General features: G+C 50.5%; 1 protein-coding gene across 1 annotated transcript; it reads left to right on the top strand.

The window, feature by feature from the left end:
* Nucleotides 1-732: 732 nt before the first annotated feature.
* On the top strand, nt 733-2,689 carry LOC123166993 (F-box protein At3g49450). The gene is made up of 2 exons (XM_044584835.1): nt 733-867; nt 971-2,689. Exon 2 carries the CDS (start codon nt 1,007-1,009, stop codon nt 1,586-1,588), a length of 582 nt encoding a protein of 193 aa, XP_044440770.1. The 5' UTR covers nt 733-867; nt 971-1,006; the 3' UTR covers nt 1,589-2,689.
* Nucleotides 2,690-21,435: the final 18,746 nt, after the last annotated feature.

Raw genomic sequence — 21,435 nt, 5'->3', positions numbered from 1 at the left:
TCGCAATGGGGGAGGAGCACCTTGCGGGGGAGGTGCGACTCGAGGCGGAGCGCGCGAACGCTCCCGCCCTTGTTGAGCTCTACGCCGGCCCATCCCTCATTATCGAAGCCCGAGCCATCCTTGAGCCCATTGAGGATGAGCAGGTGGTGACGATGAACCGCCGCAGGATCTTTATTCGTGAGCTAGAGTTGGAGGAGACTTTTGCAGACAAAGGACAAGGATGACCAGATGCCTCATGCCGCCAATGACCACGAGGCCGATGGTTCTGACAGTGGCGGAGCTTGAGCATAATCCAAGACGGGACCATTAGCTGAAGGGAGGCAAATTAATAGGGAAGGAGGGGCTAATCTCTAGTTTAAACACTAGTTAGGCCTAAAATAGAGCATATTCTTTAATGGTTGTAAAAGTTAAGGGGGGGCCATTGCCCCCGTTGGTCTACACGAAGCTCCGCCACTGGGTTCTGATGAGGGAGTGCTCCCGATTCCCTCAGACAAGGAGTAGATAGAATAGTTTGCTATATATGTAACATTTATTACCGGATGTAGTTCTAGTTCGTTTAATATATGAATAAATGAATCTATGAATGAGTTGTAGTTGTAACTCGTTTGCAATTCTATGTTGCATTGTTGCATGCTTTTGCATAATTTTGAAGGTTATAAGAAATATTTTTTTTGAGACACAGGTTATAAGAAATAGTGAGTCAGACGTATAGGGGGCAAGAAGAAAAGCCCAAACGGAGTGTTTTTTTTCTTTTCAGTGAAGAAAAGCTTGAGCGTCCACATTCATCCTCCTGTCTCTGTCGCTCCCAGAAGCTCGCCGCCGCCGGCTGCATCCCCGCCGCCCTTCGCCGCCCTAAACCAAACCAAGGTACTACCTTTGTCGACTCACCACGGCGAGGGCGAGGTCACCACCACGGGCTACTACCTGATTTTCCTCGGCCTGATCCGTGATTCCCTCTCTCCATCTGCAGATCTGACCCCTACCTAGGCCCTTCCGCTTCCGCTCCATGGAGGAGGTGGAGAAAGGGGAGGTCTTCGAGAAGAACACCAAGCCGAGGCTGGAGAGCTCGGATGCGGCCGACATCATCATCCTGGAGATCCTGTCCCGCCTCCCCGCCAGATCCGTCAACCGCTTCAAGTGCGTCTCCGTACCCTGGCGCTACCTCATCACCGACCCCGCCAACCGCAAGAAGCTGCCCCAGGCCCTCGCCGGCTTCCTCTACATGTCCTTCCACAGCGTGCACCACCACCACTTCGCCAGTGTCTCCGGCGGCGCAGCCCCGTTCGACCCTTGCCTCCCTTACCTGCAGCCAAACAAGTACAAGGACATGGAGCAGGTAGACGCCTGCAATGGCCTCCTTCTCTACCGCGGCTGCACCAAGAATTTGTCCCCTTGGGATAGGACAGAGGATGATTGCCGTTTTGTCGTCTGCAATCCTGCCACTGGGAGCTGGGTGGAGCTGCCCCTCAACCTCAACCGCAAGAGCCGGCGAAAGGGCGTAGCCATGTCGCAGGTTTGGCTTTTGATCCGGCGGTCTCATCCCATTTCCATGTTCTTCGTTTCGAGGAGGCAGACTCGTCGAGGGTGACAGGAGTCAGCATCTACTCGTCGCGGACAGGAGCCTGGAGTCATAGGGGCAGGGGGATGGCTGAGGAAGTTACACTGTTGTATAGCACTAGATGTATCTTTGCTGACGGCATGCTCTACCTGATGGGCTCCCTTCGGAGCACCAACAACGACCATGTGCTGCTGGCAGTGGACATGGCTGGGAAAGTGTGGAAGACCATCAGTGTGCCGTATGCCCGAAGATTTGCTATGATTGGAACGTCCTAGGGGTGCTTACACTATGCTATAGCTTCCAATAACAACAACATCCCAGTTTCTGAGATAGAACTCTGGTGCCTCAAGGATTGTGATAGTAAGGAATTGGTCCTGAAACGTACTGCCAACATCGATAAGTTTACGAGCATGACTATGAAGAATTACAGGGTGATTGGGATCCATCCAGACTGCGACACTATTTTCTTGGTTCCATGTGGAGGTGATACGTTGATAGCGTATGATATGCAACATCACAAAGTTGGATACATCCTTGATCTTGAGAAAAATAGTACACAACGATTTCTACCCTATGTTCCTATGTTCTCAGAATCATTAGCAGATGCAAATGGGCGGTAGCTTTACCTTCAATGCTTCCTCCAAGAATTGGCTTTTCTATCGGCTGAACTATTTGTGCATACCTCTGAATCTACTTGAATCATGCTGCTCAATTTGCTGGTGCTTACACTCCTCTTGCTTGGTTTTCAGTTGAGAGCAATGCCTGGTAAACCTACAGATTAAGCATAGTGTTAACTCCAAAGAACACCGTTACTCTTGTTCTTGTTTGCCTAGCACTGGCTATTGTTCTTGTTTGTAACCAGCCTTCTTATCCATAACAATCAGTTATTATGATTATCCTAAATCCTAGTGCAGATTGTGAAACTGGTAGTTTACTAAAAGGTTCAATCAGAGTAGTTTCTAGTGTGATGTCTACTCAACCTTATTCATTCAGTATTTTGCTAAAGCACTGCCTTTGAGCAGGCTCTTTTTACTTATATTTGCTGAATTTAGTAGAGCTTTGGATCTGTTAACCACAGAGGTATTGCATTAATCCAAAAAAATGAAATAAAGGTGCAAGCTTTGATGGGAAGATTTTGTGCTTGGTGTTTGCGCGTTTGATCCATTTTTAATACTTCAGGTGATATGACAAAGGTGTGTATCATATAAGCTTGTGCTTCATGTATGAAAATATTATTTTGGTAGATGCCAGGACAGAGCATTTGCTGTGCTAGAACTTTGACAGTTGATATGGGTGCTCTTATTTCTAAATTGAACTCAAAAGTTGTTCCACCCTGCCTTTTGTGTAAAAACATATGTAGTGTGAAGTTTCATCCACTTTCGATGAAACTTCATCTTGATTCTCTCCAATGCGTAGCAACTTTGTTTGCAATCTTATTTCACAGTAAGAGAATGAATACAATATTTGTCGTGGTATTTCCTCGTGTGGGGATAGGAATGCGTTGCCGGGCTCTAGAAGCGAGAGTAGGCGAGACCTCAAACGATGTCGGGTCTTACCCAGGTTCGGGGCTCTTTGTGGAGATAACACCCCTAATCCTGCTTTGCAGGGTCTCCGCATGACTATGATAAAATAAAGTGGCTACAAGGATGCTCCTTGAGCTGCTTCGGCTAGAGGAGGAAGAAGGCAAGCTAGCTCTACTCCTTCCCTAGCTACGTGGGTGTGTGATCACTAGAATGGTGAACCCTTTGCATGGGTGAGCCTGGGGGGTTTATATAGGCCTACCCCTCAGGGGTACAATGGTAATCTGGCTGGTTGTAGGACCCGGCCGTCAGTGTCTCTCGGCTCCGGCTTTTTCGCCGACAGCTGGGGCCCGCCGCCTGCCGTGAACTCGGCCGACAGGTAGGGTCCGCCGCCTGCGGGCCAGGAGGACTATGCCGCACTGTAGCCTCGCCTCTGATGACGGTAGCTTGGTCGGGGGGCGTATGGCAACAGTACCGCCGCCTGGCGGGTGATTACTATAGCCACACCCCGTCACCTCTGGTTAATGGCGCACAGACTCCAAGGGGAGGGATGGCCACCTGCTAGGAGTCGGCCTTCCCTTGTGGCCGCCTGTACTGGCCTGGCCGCCTTCTAGCGATACGCGGACAGGTGGGGCCCACCATCTGCGGGCCACACCGACCGCCCGTCATGGGAGCATGGCCCTGTCTGACGTAGGCGACGTCATGGGCCGCGTGGCTACAGTACCGCGTCAGGCGAGGGGTGTTCGCTTGGTACATCCATACTGTGGCCACGTTCCGCCCGGGGTTTAGGGGTGGCAGGTCTCACTGTGGCCACGCCCTGTCTTGTCTTAGTAACTGGGCGCAAACTTTGAGGGGGCGAAGGGCCGCCTGGTGGGAGTCGGCGCACTCCCTCGCCGCCTTCTGGAGTGCGCCGCCTTCTCGGAGCCCGCCTCCCTCTTAGGGTCCGCCTCCTTCTAGGAGGCGGCCCTTTGGCACCAGCCGACCCCATGGGCCGGCCTTGCGACCAGTCAGGCTGAGGGGCTTGGCTAGCCCCGATGTCTTAAAAAATGCTGAAGTGCTGGTGAGGCCACCTAGGGTCTATCCCCCGCCAGTAGTCCCCGAAGCTGTTGAGGTTCTACGGCTCTGGGCCGCCGGAGAGCCTCAGCAGTTTCCCTCTCAAGTGGTCTTTCGCTTTCTGCTCCGTCCGGCTGGGAAGAGTCGGGCGCCAGGAGCCGGACGTGGCCGCGGCCGCCTGGTGGAATTCCAACCGGCTGGCGGGAGTCGGGGCGGCGCCGCCCGCCAAGCGCGCCACACGTGGCGCCCGCAGGCCAAGTTGGCCTGCCAGCCCACGCGTGCGACGAGACATCGCCGCAGGCTGGGGCCCGCCGCTACAGGGCCTCGGCCCGCGTGTGGTTCCACTGCAGCCGAGGCGGACAGTTGCCCTCCCGTGGCGCCATAACTGCGCCTTAATGCGCGGTTAACACAGGGTCGTGCGGGACGTGGGGCGCAGTTAATCCCACGCCCGCACGTCGCCTCGGCTTCGCCCCAGCCGGCTATAAAGAGGGGAGAGGTTGAGGAGGAGGGGCACAATGCTCGCGCGCCCTCTCCCCAATCTCACCTTTCTCCACTGCCGTAGCCGTGTCGCTCCATACTGCCACCGTCGACGCGCCGCCGCGGCAGCTTCCCTTGTTGCCGTCGCCTTGCTACGGTTGCCGTCTCGTCGAAGTAGCCGCTCCGCCGCAGCCACCGCATCGGCCCTGCTGCCGTGCGTCATCGCCGTCCTCTTCTCCACCGCCGCGGCACCCTTCCTCCTTCTTGTCCGACGAACCTTTCCTCGCCGTCCGGCGCCATGGCGAAGAGCGGGTGGATGGGATCCACCATTCATCAGGAGCATATCGACTTCCTCCAGGCCACGCGGAGGATTCCTCGCTCCGAGCATGTGGGAGTGCGCATCCCCGGGCCGGAGACCTCGCCGCTGCCAGAGCCCGGTGAGTGTGTAGTCTTCCGAGCCCATTTCATTCGAGGCCTCGCGCTCCCGGCCTCCGCCTTCTTTCGGGTGTTCCTCCACCACTTCCAACTCCAGCCGCACCACCTCACCCCCAACACGGTGGTGTGCATCTCCGCTTTCGTCTCCCTCTGCGAGGGGTACCTTGGTGTGAGGCCGACTATCGAGCTGTGGGGTAGATTCGTCTACCGCAAGCTCGGTACAGCGGCGAAGGACGAGCCGGCTCCGTGCGGGGCGTGTGTGGCCGTGAGGCATTCGGGAATAGGCACACGCTTCCCTCCGCTTCCTCTGCATGAGTCGGCCAAGCTCTAGCAACGGTCGTTCTTCTATTTCCAAAATCTCGGGAACGTGGACTACATCAACTTGCCGCCTTATGAGCCGGGGCCGCCTGCTGGATCACGCGGCAACTGGCAGCACGAGCCGCCCAAGAAGCCTCTGCCTCTGAACACCATCAGCGTCCTCGTCCGGCTGGAGGAGATGACCAGTCGGGAGGGCCTCCAGCCGGCCGATCTGGTGGCCGGCTTCATCATGCGCCGGGTCTCGCCACTCCAGCTCCGACCGCACCTCATCTGTGAGATGAGTGATCACCCACAAGTATAGGGGATCTATTGTAGTCCTTTCGGTAAGTAAGAGGTTCGAACCAAACGAGGAGCAGAAGGAAATGACAAGCGGTTTTCAGTAAGGTATTCTCTGCAAGCACTGAAATTATCGGTAACAGATAGTTTTGTGATAAGGTAATTCGTAACGGGTAACAAGTAACAAAAGTAACTAAGGTGCAGCAAGGTGGCCCAATCCTTTTTGTAGCAAAGTCAAGCCTGGACAAACTCTTATATAAAGTAAAGCGCTCCCGAGGACACATGGGAATTATCGTCAACCTAGTTTTCATCATGCTCATATGATTCACGTTCGTTACTTTGATAATTTAATATGTGGGTGGACCGGTGCTTGGGTACTACCCTTCCTTGGACAAGCATCCCACTTATGATTAACCCCTCTCGCAAGCATCCGCAACTATGAAAGAAGAATTAAGGTAAACCTAACCATAGCATGAAACATATGGATCCAAATCAGCCCCTTAGAAAGCAACGCATAAACTAGGGTTTAAGATTCTGTCACTCTAGCAACATATCATCTATTTATTACTTCCCAATGCCTTCCCCTAGGCCCAAATAATGGTGAAGTATCATGTAGTCGACGTTCACATAACACCACTAGAGGAGAGACAACATACATCTCATCAAAGTATCGAACGAATACCAAATTCACATGACTACTTAAAACAAGACTTCTCCCATGTGACGTCCGGGATCTCATCCGGGACTCCGAACAACTTTCGGGTTTCCGCATACATATATCTCTACAACCCTAGCGTCACCGGACCTTAAGTGTGTAGACCCTACGGGTTCGGGAGACATGCAGACATGACCGAGACGCCTCTCCGGTCAATAACCAACAGCGGGATCTGGATACCCATGTTGGCTCCCACATGTTCCACGATGATATCATCAGATGAACCACGGTGTCGAGGATTCAATCAATCCGTATGCAATTCCCTTTGTCAATCGGTATGTTACTTGCCCGAGATTCGATCGTCGGTATCCCAATACCTTGTTCAATCTCGTTACCGGCAAGTCTCTTTACTCGTACCGCAATGCATGATCCCGTGACTAACGCTTTAGTCACATTGAGCTCATTATGATGATGCATTACCGAGTGGGCCCAGAGATACCTCTCCGTCACACGGAGTGACAAATCCCAGTCTCGATCCGTGCCAACCCAACAGACACTTTCGGAGATACCCGTAATGCACCTTTATAGTCACCCAGTTACGTTGTGACGTTTGGCACACCCAAAGCACTCCTACGGTATCCGGGAGTTGCACGATCTCATGGTCTAAGGAAAAGATACTTGACATTGGAAAAGCTCTAGCAAACGAAACTACACGATCTTTTATGCTATGCTTAGGATTGGGTCTTGTCCATCACATCATTCTCCTAATGATGTGATCCCGTTATCAACGACATCCAATGTCCATGGTCAGGAAACCGTAACCATCTATTGATCAACGAGCTAGTCAACTAGAGGCTCACTAGGGACATGGTGTTGTCTATGTATTCACACATGTATTACGATTTCCGGACAATACAATTATAGCATGAATAATGGACAATTACCATGAACAAAGAAATATAATAATAACCATTTATTATTGCCTCTAGGGCATATTTCCAACAGTCTCCCACTTGCACTAGAGTCAATAATCTAGTTCACATCACCATGTGATTAACACTCACTGGTCACATCACCATGTGACCAACATCTAAAGAGTTTACTAGAGTCAACAATCTAGTTCACATCACTATGTGATTATCACTCAATGTGTTCTGGTTTGGTCATGTTATGCTTGTGAGAGAGGTTATTAGTCAACGGGTCTGAACCTTTCAGAACCGTGTGCTTTACGAATATCTATGTCATCTTGTGGATGCTACCACGCGCTATTTGGAGCCATTTCAAATAATTGCTCTACTATACGAATCCGGTTTACTACTCAGAGTCATCCGGATTAGTGTCAAAGTTCGCATCGACGTAACCCTTTACGACGAACTCCTTTCCACCTCCATAATCGAGAAAATTCCTTAATCCACTAGGTGCTAAGGATAAGTTCGACCGCTGTCATGAGATCCTTTCCCGGATCACCATTGTACCCTCTTGACCAACTCATGGCAAGGCACACTACATGTGCGGTACACAGCATAGCATACTATAGAGCCTATGTCTAAAGCATAGGGGACGACCTTCGTCCTTTCTCTATCTTCCGCTGTGGTCAGGTCTTGAGTCTCACTCAATACTCACACCTTGTAACACAGCCAAGAACTCCTTCTTTGCTGATCTATTTTGAACTCTTTCAAAATCATGTCAAGGTGTGCTTTCTTTTGAAAGTATCATCAGGCGTCTTGATCTATCTCTACGGATCTTGATGCCCAATATGTAAGCAGCTTTATCCAGGTCTTCCTTTGAAAAACTCCTTTCAAACAACCCTTTATGCTTTCCAGAAATTTTACATCATTTAGGATCAACAATATGTCATTCACATATACTTATCAGAAATGTTGTAGCGCTCCCACTCACTTTATTGTAAATACAAGTTTCCAACAAACTTTGTATAAACCCAAAAACTTTGATCACTCCATCAAAGCGTATATTCTGACTCCGAGATGCTTGCTCTAATCCATGGAAGGATCGCTGGAGCTAGCATACCTTTTAGCATCCTTAGGATCGACAAAACCTTTCTGATTGTATCACATACAACCTTTCCTTACGAAAACTGGTAAGGAAACTCGTTTTGACATCCATCTGCCAGATTTCATAAATGTAGCTAATGCTAACATGATTCCGACGGACCTAAGCATCGCTACGGATGAGAAAAACTCATCGTAGTCAACTCCTTGAACTTGTGAAAATACTCTTTGCCACAAGTCGAGCTTCATAGACGGTAACATTACCGTCCATGTCCGTCTTCTTCTTAAAGATCCATTTATCTCAATGGCTTGCCGATCATCGGGCAAGTTCACCAAAGTCCATGCTTTGTTCTGATACATGGATTCTATCTCGGATTTCATGGCCTCGAGCCATTCGTCGGAATATGGGCCCACCACCGCTTCTCCATAGCTCGTAGGTTCATTGTTGTCTAGCAACATGACTTCCAAGACAGGATCACGCATTACTCTGAAGTAGTGCGCATCCTCGTCGTCCTACGAGGTTTGGTAGTGACTTGATCCGAAGTTTCATGATCACTATCATAAGCTTCCACTTCAATTGGTGTAGGTGCCACAGGAACAACTTCCTGTGCCCTGCTACACACTAGTTGAAGCGACGGTTCGATAACCTTATCAAGTCTCCACCATCCTCCCACTCAATTCTTTCGAGAGAAACTTTTCCTCGAGAAAGGACTCGTTTCTAGAAGCAATTACTTTTGCTTCCAGATCTGAAATAGGAGGTATACCCAACTGTTTTTGGGTATTCTATGAAGATGCATTTATCCGCTTTGGGTTCGAGCTTATCAACCTGAAACTTTTTCACATAAGCATCGCAGCCCCAAACTTTTAAGAAACGACAACTTAGGTTTCTATAAATGGTGTCGTCTCAACGGAATTGCGTGGTGCCCCTTTTAAAGTGAATGCGGTTGTCTCTAATGCCTAACCCATAAATGATAGTGGTAATTTGATAAGAAACATCATGGTATGCACCACATCCAATAGGGTGCAGTTATGATGTTCGGACACACCATCACACCATGGTGTTCCAGGCGGCATTAATTGTGAAACACTTTCCACAATGTCTCAATTGTGTGCCAAACTCGTATCTCAGATACTCATCTCTATGATCATATCACAGACATTTTATCCTCTTGTCACGACGATCTTCAACTTCACTCTGAAATTACCTGAACCTTTCAATAATTCAGACTAGTGTTTCATCAAGTAAATACACTCAGCATCTACTCAAATCATCTGTGAAGTAAGAACATAACGATATCCACTGCATGCCTCAGCACTCATTGGACTGCGTACATCAAAATGTATTACTTCCAATAAGTTGCTCTCTTGTTCCATTTCACTGAAAACGAGGACTTTCAGTCATTTTGCCCATGTGGTATGATTTGCATGTCTCAAGTGATTCATAATCAAGTGAGTCCAAACGATCCATCTGTATGGAGTTTCTTCATGCATATATACCAATAGACATGGTTCGCATGTCTCAATCTTTTCAAAAATGAGTGAGTCCAAAGATCCACCTACATGGAGCTTCTTCATGCGTTCTACACCAATATGACTCAAGTGGCAGTGCCACAAGTATGTGGTACTATCATTACTATCTTATATCTTTTTGGCATGAACATGTGTATCGAGATTCATTTTAGGTGCAAGACCATTGAAGGTATTATTCAAATAAACAGAGTAACCATTATTCTCCTTAAATGAATAACCGTTTTGCGGTAAACATAATCCAATCATGTTCAACGCAAACACCAAATCTCGATGGTAGAGGGAGCATGCGATGCTTGATCACATCAACCTTGGAAACACCTCCAACACATATCGTCATCTCACCTTTAGCTAGTCTCCGTTTATTCCGCAGCTTTTATTTCGAGTTACTAACACTTAGCAACCGAACCGGTATCTAATACCCTGGTGCTGCTAGGAGTACTAGTAAAGTACACATTCATATAACGTATATCCAATATACTTCTGTTGACCTTGCCTGCCTTCTCATCTACCAAGTATCTAGGGTAGTACTGCTTCAGTGACCGTTCCTCTCATTACAGAAGCACTTAGTCTCGGGTTTGGGTTCAACCTTGGGATTCTTCACTAGAGCAGCAAACGACTTGCTGTTTCATGAAGTATCCCTTTTGCCCTTGCCCTTCTTAAACTAGTGGTTTTACTAACCATCAACAATTGATGCTCCTTCTTGATTTCTACTCTCGCGGTGTCAAACATCGCGAATAGCTCAAGGATCATCATAACTATCCTTGATATGTTATAGTTCATCACGAAGCTCTACTAGCTTGGTGGCAGTGACTATGGAGAACTATCACTATCTCATCTGGGAGATTAACTCCCACTCGATTCAAGCGATTGTGGCACTCAGACAATCTGAGCACACGCTCAACGATTGAGCTTTTCTCCCTTAGTTTGCAGGCTTAAGAAACTTGTCAGAGGTCTCATACCTCTTGACGTGGGCACTAGTCTGAAATCCCAATTTCAGTCTTCGGAACATCTCACATGTTCTGCGACGTTTCAAAAACGTCTTTGGTGCCACAATTCTAAACCGCACTGAACTATCACGTAGTCATCAAAACGTGTATGTCAGATGTTTCGTAACATCTACAGACGACGCTGAGGTTCAGCACACCGAGCGGTGCATTAAGGACATAAGCCTTCTGTGCAGCAATGAGGACAATCCTCAGTTTACGGACCCAGTCCGCATAATTGCTACTACCAATTTTCAACTAAATTTTCTCTAGGAACATATCTTAACCAGTAGAACTAAAGCGCAAGCTATGACATAATTTGCAAATACCTTTTTGACTATGTTCATGATAATGAAGTTCATCTGATTATGAACTCCCACTCAGATAGACATCCCTCTAGTCATCTAAGTGAAACATGATCCGAGTTTAACTAGGCCGTGTCCGATCATCACGTGAGACGGACTAGTCAAGATCGGTGAACATCTCCATGTTGATCGTATCTTCTATACGACTCATGCTCGACCTTTCGGTCCTCCGTGTTCCGAGGCCATGTCTGTACATGCTAGGCTCGTCAAGTCAACCTAAGTGTATTGCGTGTGTTCCGAGGCCATGTCTGTACATGCTAGGCTCGTCAACACCCGTTGTATTCGAACGTTAGAATCTATCACACCCGATCATCACGTGGTGCTTCGAAACAACGAACCTTCGCAACGGTGCACAGTTAGGGTGAACACTTTCTTGAAATTATTATAAGGGATCATCTTACTTACTACCGTCGTTCTAAGCAAATAAGATGCAAAAACATGATAAACATCACATGCAATCAAATAGTGACATGATATGGCCAATATCATCATGCTCCTTTGATCTCCATCTTCGGGGCACCATGATCATCTTCGTCACCGGCATGACACCATGATCTCCATCATCATGATCTCCATCATTGTGTCTTCATGAAGTCGTCACGCCAACGATTACTTCTACTTCTATGGCTAACTCGTTTAGCAACAAAGTAAAGTAATTTACATGGCGTTATTCAATGACACGCAGGTCATACAAAATAATAAAGACAACTCCTATGGCTCCTGCCGGTTGTCATACTCATCGACATGCAAGTCGTGATTCCTATTACAAGAATATGATCAATCTCATACATCACATATATCATTCATCACATCTTCTGGCCATATCACATCACATAGCACTTGCTGCAAAAACAAGTTAGACGTCCTCTAATTGTTGTTGCAAGTTTTTTACGTGGTTTGTAGGTTTCTAGCAAGAACGTTTCTTACCTACGTATGACCACAACGTGATTTGCCAATTTCTATTTACCCTTCATAAGGACCCTTTTCATCGAATCTGTTCCGACTAAAGTAGGAGAGACAGACACCCGCTAGCCACCTTATGCATCTAGTGCATGTCAGTCGGTGGAACCTGTCTCACGTAAGCGTACGTGTAAGGTCGGTCCGGGCCGCTTCATCCTACAATGCCGCCGAAACAAGAAACGACTAGTAGCGGCAAGAAGAATTGGCAAACTCAACGCCCACAACTGCTTTGTGTTCTACTCGTGCATAGTAACTACGCATAGACCTGGCTCATGATGCCACTGTTGGGAATCGTAGCATAATTTAAAATTTTCCTACGCTCACCAAGATGCATCTATGGAGTCTACTAGCAACGAGGGAAAGGAGTGCATCTACATACCCTTGTAGATCGCGAGCGGAAGCGTTCCAATGAACGTGGATGACGGAGTCGTACTCGCCGTGATCCAAATCACCGATGACCGAGTGCCGAACGGACGGCACCTCCGCGTTCAACACACGTACGGTGCAGCGACGTCTCCTCCTTCTTGATCCAGCAAGGGGGAAGGAGAGGTTGATGGAGATCCAACAGCACGACGGCGTGGTGGTGGATGTAGCGGGTCTCCGGCAGGGCTTCACCGAGCTTCTGCGAGAGAGAGAGAGAGGTGTTGCAGGGGAGGAGGGAGGCGCCCAAGGCTTAGATGTTGCTGCCCTCCCTTCCCCCCACTATATATAGGGCCAAGGGAGAGGGGGGGGGCGCAGCCTTGCCCCTTCCTCCAAGGAAGGGTGCGGCCAGGGGGGAGTCCTTCCCCCCCAAGGCACCTCGGAGGTGCCTTCCCCCTTTAGGACTCTCCCTTTTCTCTTATCTCTTGCGCATGGGCCTCTTGGGGCTGGTGCCCTTGGCCCATATAGGCCAAGGCGCACCCCTTACAGCCCATGTGGCCCCCCGGGGCTGGTGGACCCCCGGACCCCTTTCGGCACTCCCGGTACAATACCGATAAAGCGCGAAACTTTTCCGGCGACCAAAATAAGACTTCCCATATATAAATCTTTACCTCCGGACCATTCCGGAACCTCTCGTGATGTCCGGGATCTCATCCGGGACTCCGAACAACTTTCGGGTTTCCGCATACATATATCTCTACAACCCTAGCGTCACCGGACCTTAAGTGTGTAGACCCTACGGGTTCGGGAGACATGCAGACATGACCGAGACGCCTCTCCGGTCAATAACCAACAGCGGGATCTGGATACCCATGTTGGCTCCCACATGTTCCACGATGATATCATCGGATGAACCACGGTGTCGAGGATTCAATCAATCCGTATGCAATTCCCTTTGTCAATCGGTATGTTACTTGCCCGAGATTCGATCGTCGGTATCCCAATACCTTGTTCAATCTCGTTACCGGCAAGTCTCTTTACTCGTACCGCAATGCATGATCCCGTGACTAACGCTTTAGTCACATTGAGCTCATTATGATGATGCATTACCGAGTGGGCCCAGAGATACCTCTCCGTCACACGGAGTGACAAATCCCAGTCTCGATCCGTGCCAACCCAACAGACACTTTCGGAGATACCCGTAATGCACCTTTATAGTCACCCAGTTACGTTGTGACGTTTGGCACACCCAAAGCACTCCTACGGTATCCGGGAGTTGCACGATCTCATGGTCTAAGGAAAAGATACTTGACATTGGAAAAGCTCTAGCAAACGAAACTACACGATCTTTTATGCTATGCTTAGGATTGGGTCTTGTCCATCACATCATTCTCCTAATGATGTGATCCCGTTATCAACGACATCCAATGTCCATGGTCAGGAAACCGTAACCATCTATTGATCAACGAGTTAGTCAACTAGAGGCTCACTAGGGACATGGTGTTGTCTATGTATTCACACATGTATTACGATTTCCGGACAATACAATTATAGCATGAATAATGGACAATTACCATGAACAAAGAAATATAATAATAACCATTTATTATTGCCTCTAGGGCATATTTCCAACATCTATTCCACATATAGTGCTATGTCCATGGCTCACGCTCATGTATTGCGTGAAAGTTGAAAAAGTTTGAGAATACTAAAGTATGAAACAATTGCTTGGCTTGTAGTCGGGGTTGTGCATGATTAAATACTTTGTGTGATGAAGATAGAGCATAGCCAGACTATATGATTTTGTAGGGATAGCTTTCTTTAGCCATGTTATTTTGAGAAGACATGATTGCTTTGTTAGTATGCTTGAAGTATTATTGTTTTCATGGCAATATGAACTTTTATCTTGAATCATTTGGATCTGAACATTCATGCCACAATAAAGAAAATTACATTGAGAAATATGCTAGGTAGCATTCCACATCAAAAATTCGGTTTTTATCATTCACCTACTCGAGGACGAGCAGGAATTAAGTTTGGGGATGCTTGATACGTCTCCAACGTATCTATAATTTTTGATTGTTCCATGCTATTATATTACCCGTTTTGGATGTTTGTGGGCTTTACTTTACACTTTTATATCATTTTTGGGACCAACCTACTAACCGGAGGCCCAGCCCGAATTGCTGTTTCGAAGAAAAGGAATATCAAACGGAGTCCAAACGGAATGAAACCTTCGGGAGCGATCTTTTTGGAACAAATGCAATCCAGGAGATTTGGAGTGGACGTCAAGAAGTAGCCGAGGCGGCCACGAGGGTGCCAGGCGCGCCCTAGGGGGGTGGGCGCGCCCCCCACCCTCGTGGGCCCTCATGGCTCCACCGACCTACTTCTTCCTCCTATATATATCTACGTACCCCGAAAACATCCATGAGCACCATGAAAAATTATTTCCACCGCCGCAACCTTCTGTACCCGTGAGATCCCATCTTGGAGCCTTTCCCAGCGCTACGCCGGAGGGGGATCGATCACGGAGGGCTTCTACATCATCGCCAAGGCCTCTCCGATGAGTTGTGAGTAGTTTACCACAGACCTTCGGGTCCATAGTTATTTGCTAGATGGCTTCTTCTCTCTCTTTGAATCTCAATACAAAGTTCTCCTCTATCTTCTTGGAGATCTATTTGATGTAACTCTTTTTGCTGTGTGTTTGTCGAGATCCGATGAATTGTGTGTTTATGATCAAGTTTATCTATGAGAAATATTTGAATCTCCTCTGAATTCTTTTATGTATGATTGGTTATCTTTGCAAGTCTCTTCGAATTATCAGTTTGGTTTGGCCTACTAGATTGATCTTTCTTGCAATGGGAGAAGTGCTTGGCTTTGGGTTCAATCTTGCGGTGTCCTTTCCCAGTGACAGCAGGGGCAGCAAGACACATATTGTATTGTTGCCATCAAGGATAAAAGGATGGGGTTTATATCATATTGTTTGAGTTTATCCCTCTACATCATGTCATCTTGCCTAATGCGTTAGTCTGTTCTTATGAACTTAATACTGTAGATGCATGCTGGATAGCGGTTGATGTGTGGAGTAATAGTAGTAGATGCAGGCAGGAGTCGGTCTACTTGTCGCGGACGTGATGCCTACATACATGATCATGCCAAGATAATCTCATAACTATGCACTTTTCTATCAATTGCTCGACAGTAAGGCCCTCGGGTTCATCTGTTATCATATAAGTTTCCGATCTACTTTATTTTGCAATCTTTACTTTCCAATCTATATCATAAAATTACCAAAAATATTTATCTTATCTTATTATCTCTATCATATCTCACTTTCGCAAGTGACCGTGAAGGGATTGACAACCCCTTTATCGCGCTGGTTGCAAGGTTCTTGTTTGTTTGTGTAGGTACGAGGGACTTGTGAGGAGCCTCCTACCGGATTGATACCTTGGTTCTCAAAAACTGAGGGAAATACTTACGCTACTTTGCTGCATCACCCTTTCCTCTTCAAGGGAAAACCAACGCAATGCTCAAGAGGTAGCACATGACCAGTCGGCTCTTGTGCAGCGCTTCCCGGGCCATGGCCCGCTGGATGTCGGACCGCGAGGACAGCGACGTCGATGACCCCGAGCTAGGGGTGCGGCCACCATGGAGGAAGCGGCGACGAAGAGACTGCCGGAGGAGGCGGCGAAGGATATGGCGGCACCGAGGCAGGCGGCTCCGCAGGAGGCGGAGGAGGATCAGGCGGGCCCGGAGCAGGCAGAGGAGGAGTCGGAGACGCCCGGGCTTGGTCGGACCACGACGAAGACGACAACGAGCAGCGCCCACCTGGAGGGGGCGCCAAGAGAGGAGCGGGCGCTTCAGCACCGCAGCCGGGGGCTGCACCTGTCGGGCACAAGCACCGCCAGGGTGGGCAGGTACGGCAGCAACCTGGCCAAGAAGGCCAAGAGGGCGGACGCCACTAAGCAGGTGGAGGCTGCCAAGCGGAAGGAGGCCCAGAGGGCGGCCGCCAGCCGGAAGGGGCCCAAGCCCTTGCCGCTCAGATCCGGGTAGGAATGCCTGCCTTTTTTGGCTTTGTACTTTTCTGTTGGACATGCCTGCCTGCACCACCTCGCGGGCTTCGTCCGCCACGATAATGGACCCAGTGGACCGCTCGACGGACACTCGACGTCCTGATACGGCTGCCGCCCTCCGGGAGGCACTGGAGAAGAACGCGCGGGAGGCGCTCGAGGCGCAGGAGGCGGAGGACAAGGCGCGGGCCGACGCGCAGGCAGAGGCGGAGGCCCAGGCCGTGGCAGAGGCAGAGGCAGAGGTGGCGTGGAAGGCCCAGGCGGAGGCGGAGGCAGAGGCGGCGAGAACGGCCGAGGCGGATCCGCCAGGTTGCGGGGTCCCGGAGGACACTCCCCTCGACCGGCCGGATGCGGACGCGATGCAGAACCAGACGCCGCTTGGAACTGCCGGAGCTGACCGGCCGGCACCGGAGCCGCAGGTCCCCAACACCCTCGTTCCTGAGGTGGAGGGGAACCAGCGCGAGCCAGCAGCCGGCGGGCGAGGAGGCGACGAACTTATCCAGCCGGAGGTTCCACCAGCCGTCACTGGCCAGACGGCGGGCCGGGCCTTGACGGTGCGCGCCCCTGCGCGCCGGCGCGCCATGCGGGCGGCGTCAGAGCCTAGGCGGTAGATGGATGCCGCGTCCTCGAGCTTGCGGAGGGCCGGCGCCAGGGCTGCCAGTGCCGTCTCCTCTGTCCGGGTGGAGGAACCTGGCCCCGCCGCCTTGAACTGAGCGGTGCGGGAGATGGAGGATCGGTTCCTCAACCAGCACACCTCCATCCAGAGGGCGAGGGACGACACACTGGCGACGCGGACGGCCGTCCGGATATGTGTTTCTCCTTTTCGCTTCTTCTTCTTTTAATTTTCCATGGGGGCGCGCCAGCGCACCCACTGGGTGTAGCCCCCGAGTTCCGAGCCGGCTGTTGAGCAGGCGGGTGGGAACTCTAAGGTGTTTTTTGTTCTTTTACTGAAGTGCTTGCGATTGTTGCCGGACCTCCACAACATGCGGGTGGCCGCGTACAACACGCAGAAGCAGACGCTCGCCACCCGAACTTCCGAGCTGGCTCAGAGCCGAGGTGAGTATGCTTACCTTTAGTGGGGGCACGCCAGCACACCCACTGGGTGTAGCCCCCGAGATTCGGGGCCGACTGATGAGCAGTCGCGCCGGATCTTCTCCGGCAGCTTATTTTGGTTTTTGTTGAAGTAGATAATTGATGCCGCCGGCTCGTTTTTCTCTTTGCAGCGGCCAACACCCAGCTAGTCCAGCGCACGGCCGACCTTGAGGGCCAACTCCAGGCCATGAGGCAGGAGCGCGACCAGGCGGCCTTGGAGCGCGACCGGCTAGAGAAAGAGCTGGCGCAGCAGCCCCTGCGGCACACGGAGCAGGTCAAGAAGCTGGAGGCGGACGAGGCGGTGCTCAAGGCTGAGTTCGAGACTGAGCGCTCGGGCTAGCTTGAGAGGGGAGGCTCCTTGATGAAGGCTACGACATGATCGAGGACATGCTCGACGGTGAGCCTGAGGGAGTCCCAGATTAAGGGGTCCTCGGTCAGCCGGACTGTATACTTGGTCCGGACTGTTGGACTATGAAGATACAAGATAGAAGACTTCGTCCCGTGTCCAGATGGGACTCTCCTTTGCATGGAAGGAAAGCTTGGCGATTCGGATATGTAGATTCCTTTCTCTGTAACCGACTTTGTACAACCCTAGCCCCTCCCGTGTCTATATAAACCGGAGGGTTTAGACTTCTAGGGTTTAGCCACAATAATCATAACCTCATAGGCTAGGCTTCTAGGGTTTAGCCATTACGATCTCGTGGTAGATCAACTCTTGTAATACTCATATTCGTCCAGATCAATCAAGCAGGAAGTAGGGTATTACCTTCATAGAGAGGGCCCGAACCTGGGTAAACATTGTGTCCCCCGCCTCCTGTTACCATTAGCCTTAGATGCATAGTTTGGGACCCCCTACCCGAGATCCGCCAGTTTTGGCACCGACATTGGTGCTTTCATTGAGAGTTCCGCTGCGATGTCACCAGAAGGCTTGATGGCTCCATCAATCATCTACAACAATGTAGTCCAGGGAGAGATCTTCCTCCCCGGACAGATCTTCGTATTCGGCGGCTTCGCACTACTGGCCAACTCGCTTGGCCATCTAGAGCAGATCGGTAGCTACGCCCTTGGCCATCAGGTCAGATTCGGAAGCCTGAAGTTTATGGTCGATATCCGCGGAGACTTGATCTTCGACGGGTTCGAGCCCATGACGGCTGTCCCCGGCCACCATGATGAACATGACCTAGATCTGTCATCGGGCCACACACAGGAGATAGCACCTGTGACCACCCTGGCCCTAGAGCCGGAGCAGACTGCGTCGTCCGAAGACGGGAAGCTTAACCCCACCACGGAGGCCGCAGACTCGGCGGCGCTCGAGCCGCACACAGACCCAACATCGAGCTGGGCTTGTGTCATCGGATCCTCGGACTCGCCTTCGGCCATGGGTTCCGGACTACGTGCATCCGCGTCCATCGAACCTAATTGGGCGCCGGTCTTGGAGTTCTCCGTGGACATCTTCCAGCACTCGCCTTTTGGCAACATGTTAAGCTCGTTAAAATCCCTCTCCTTGTCGGGGAACTCTCGGCCGAACTATGTCTGGCTCGAGTGGGAAGCGGAAAACGAAGAACTTTGTGTCCCACCCACCACCCACTTCATAGCCACTGTCGATGACTTAACCGACATGCTTGATTACGACTCCGAAGACATCGACGGTATGGACGACGATGTCGGAGAGGAGCAGGAACCACCGCATACAGGGCGTGGGACAACCACCTCCTCATACGACATATACATGGGGGATACACCCAATGAAAACAATGGCGAGAATGAAAATCCAGTCGAGGATAAACCTCTTGAGATACAGCCAAAGCGCCGACGTCAGCGACGCCGCTCTAAGCAACGCCGTAGTAAAAATAGTAATACCTTCACAGGAGAAAATAACACTCCGGACGATGCCGAAAACGATGAAGACCCCTTGAGCCAACCTCCGAGCAGGAGGAACGGGAGGATGGGCGAGTCAGCCCTGGCGAACAGGCCATGAACGAAGACTCGAAGGATAGCAACTACCTTCTGCTCTCCGAGGACGAGGTGAGCCTCGGCGACGGAGATTTCATCTTGCCTAAGGAGCCCGCCGAACAGGAACGCTTTAAGCGTCAGCTAATTGCCACTGCAAGAAGCCTGAAAAAGAAGCAGCAGCAGCTTCAAGCTGATCAAGATCTGCTCAATGAAAGATGGACTGATGTCTTGGTAGCCAAGGAATATGGCCTCGAGCGCCCAACCAAAAGCTACCCCAAGCGCAAACTGTTACCACAGTTCGATGACGAGGCGCTAGAGCCCGTCCTACCAAGGTACAACGCGGCTGACCGACCACCACGTGGCCGGGACAAAGCAGCACCTCGAGCCGAACACCAGCCCGCACTTCCTCGCCGAACAAACAGAAATACAATAGCTCGGGGATATACAAATGACCTGCGGTGACTTGGAAAAAAGAGCAGGCCAGACAAGATCAATCTACGGATCATGGGGGCGTGCCCCGGTGCGCGATGATGGCCATCCGGCTAAACGTGACGAATATAATCACGTCCGGGCCGAAAACCGCAGACGAACTCCATCCGAACTACGTCATGACTTGGCCCGATATGGAGGCGCCACACACCCCCTTTGCTTCATTGACGAAGTAATGGGACACGATTTCCCAGAAGGGTTTAAACCCGTGAACATTGAATCATATGATGGGACAACAGACCCTGCGGTATGTATCCAAGACTTTCTCCTCCATATTCATATGGCCCGCGGTGATGATCTTCACGCCATCAAATACCTCCCGCTCAAACTGAAGGGACCAGCTAGGTACTGGTTGAACAGTCTGCCCGAAAACTCCATTGGCAGCTGGGAGGACTTGGAGGACGCCTTCCTCGACAACTTGCAAGGCACATATGTCCGACCTCTGGATGCCCATGACTTAAGTCACATAATCCAACAGCCCGGAGAGTCAGCCAGGAAATTTTGGACTAGGTTCTTAACTAAAAAGAAGCAGATCATCGACTATCCGGACGCTGAAGCCCTAGCGGCCTTTAAGCACAGCATCCGCGATGAATGGCTGGCCAGACACCTCGGCAAGGAAAAACCGAAGTCATTATCAGCCCTTAGGGCGCTCATGACCCGCTTCTGTGCGGGCTAAGATAGCTGGCTAGCCCGTAGCAACAACAATACAAGCGAACCTGGCACTTCTGAAGCCAGAAACAGCAACGGCAAGCCCCGACGCAATAGACATAAGCGTCGAAACAACGGTGATAACACCGAAGACACGGCGGTCAATGCCGGATTCAGTGGCTCTATGTCCGCTCAGCGGAAGAAGCCATTTAAGAGAAATAATCCGGGCCCGTCCAGTCTGGACCGCATACTAGATCGACCATGCCAAATCCATGGCACTCCTGATAAACCAGCCAATCATACCAACAGGGAATGTTGGGTCTTCAAACAGGCCGGCAAGTTAAACGCCGAGAATAAGGAGAAAGGGTCGCAAAGCGATGACGATGACGAGGAACCCCGACCACCGAACACAGGGGGACAGAAGAAATTTCCCCCAATGTCAAAACGGTGAACATGATATACGCCGCCCATATCCCCAAGAGGGAGCGCAAGCGTGCACTTAGGGACGTCTACGCGATGGAGCCAGTCGCCCCAAAGTTCAACCCATGGTCGTCCTGTCCGATCACCTTCAATCGCAGGGACCATCCGACTAGTATTTGTCATGGCGGTTCAGCCGCACTGGTCCTTGACCCAATTATTGATGGATTCCACCTTACGCAAGTCCTCATGGACGGTGGCAGCAGG

The sequence above is a fragment of the Triticum aestivum genome, chromosome 7D, assembly GCF_018294505.1.
Source record: "Triticum aestivum cultivar Chinese Spring chromosome 7D, IWGSC CS RefSeq v2.1, whole genome shotgun sequence".
NCBI lineage: Eukaryota > Viridiplantae > Streptophyta > Magnoliopsida > Poales > Poaceae > Triticum > Triticum aestivum.
This window is presented reverse-complemented; position numbering and strand designations above follow the sequence as displayed.

Coding starts and splice junctions, on each gene's coding strand:
- LOC123166993 (XM_044584835.1), top strand. CDS start 1,007: ATGGAGGAGGTGGAGAAAGGGGAGGTCTTCGAGAAGAACACCAAGCCG.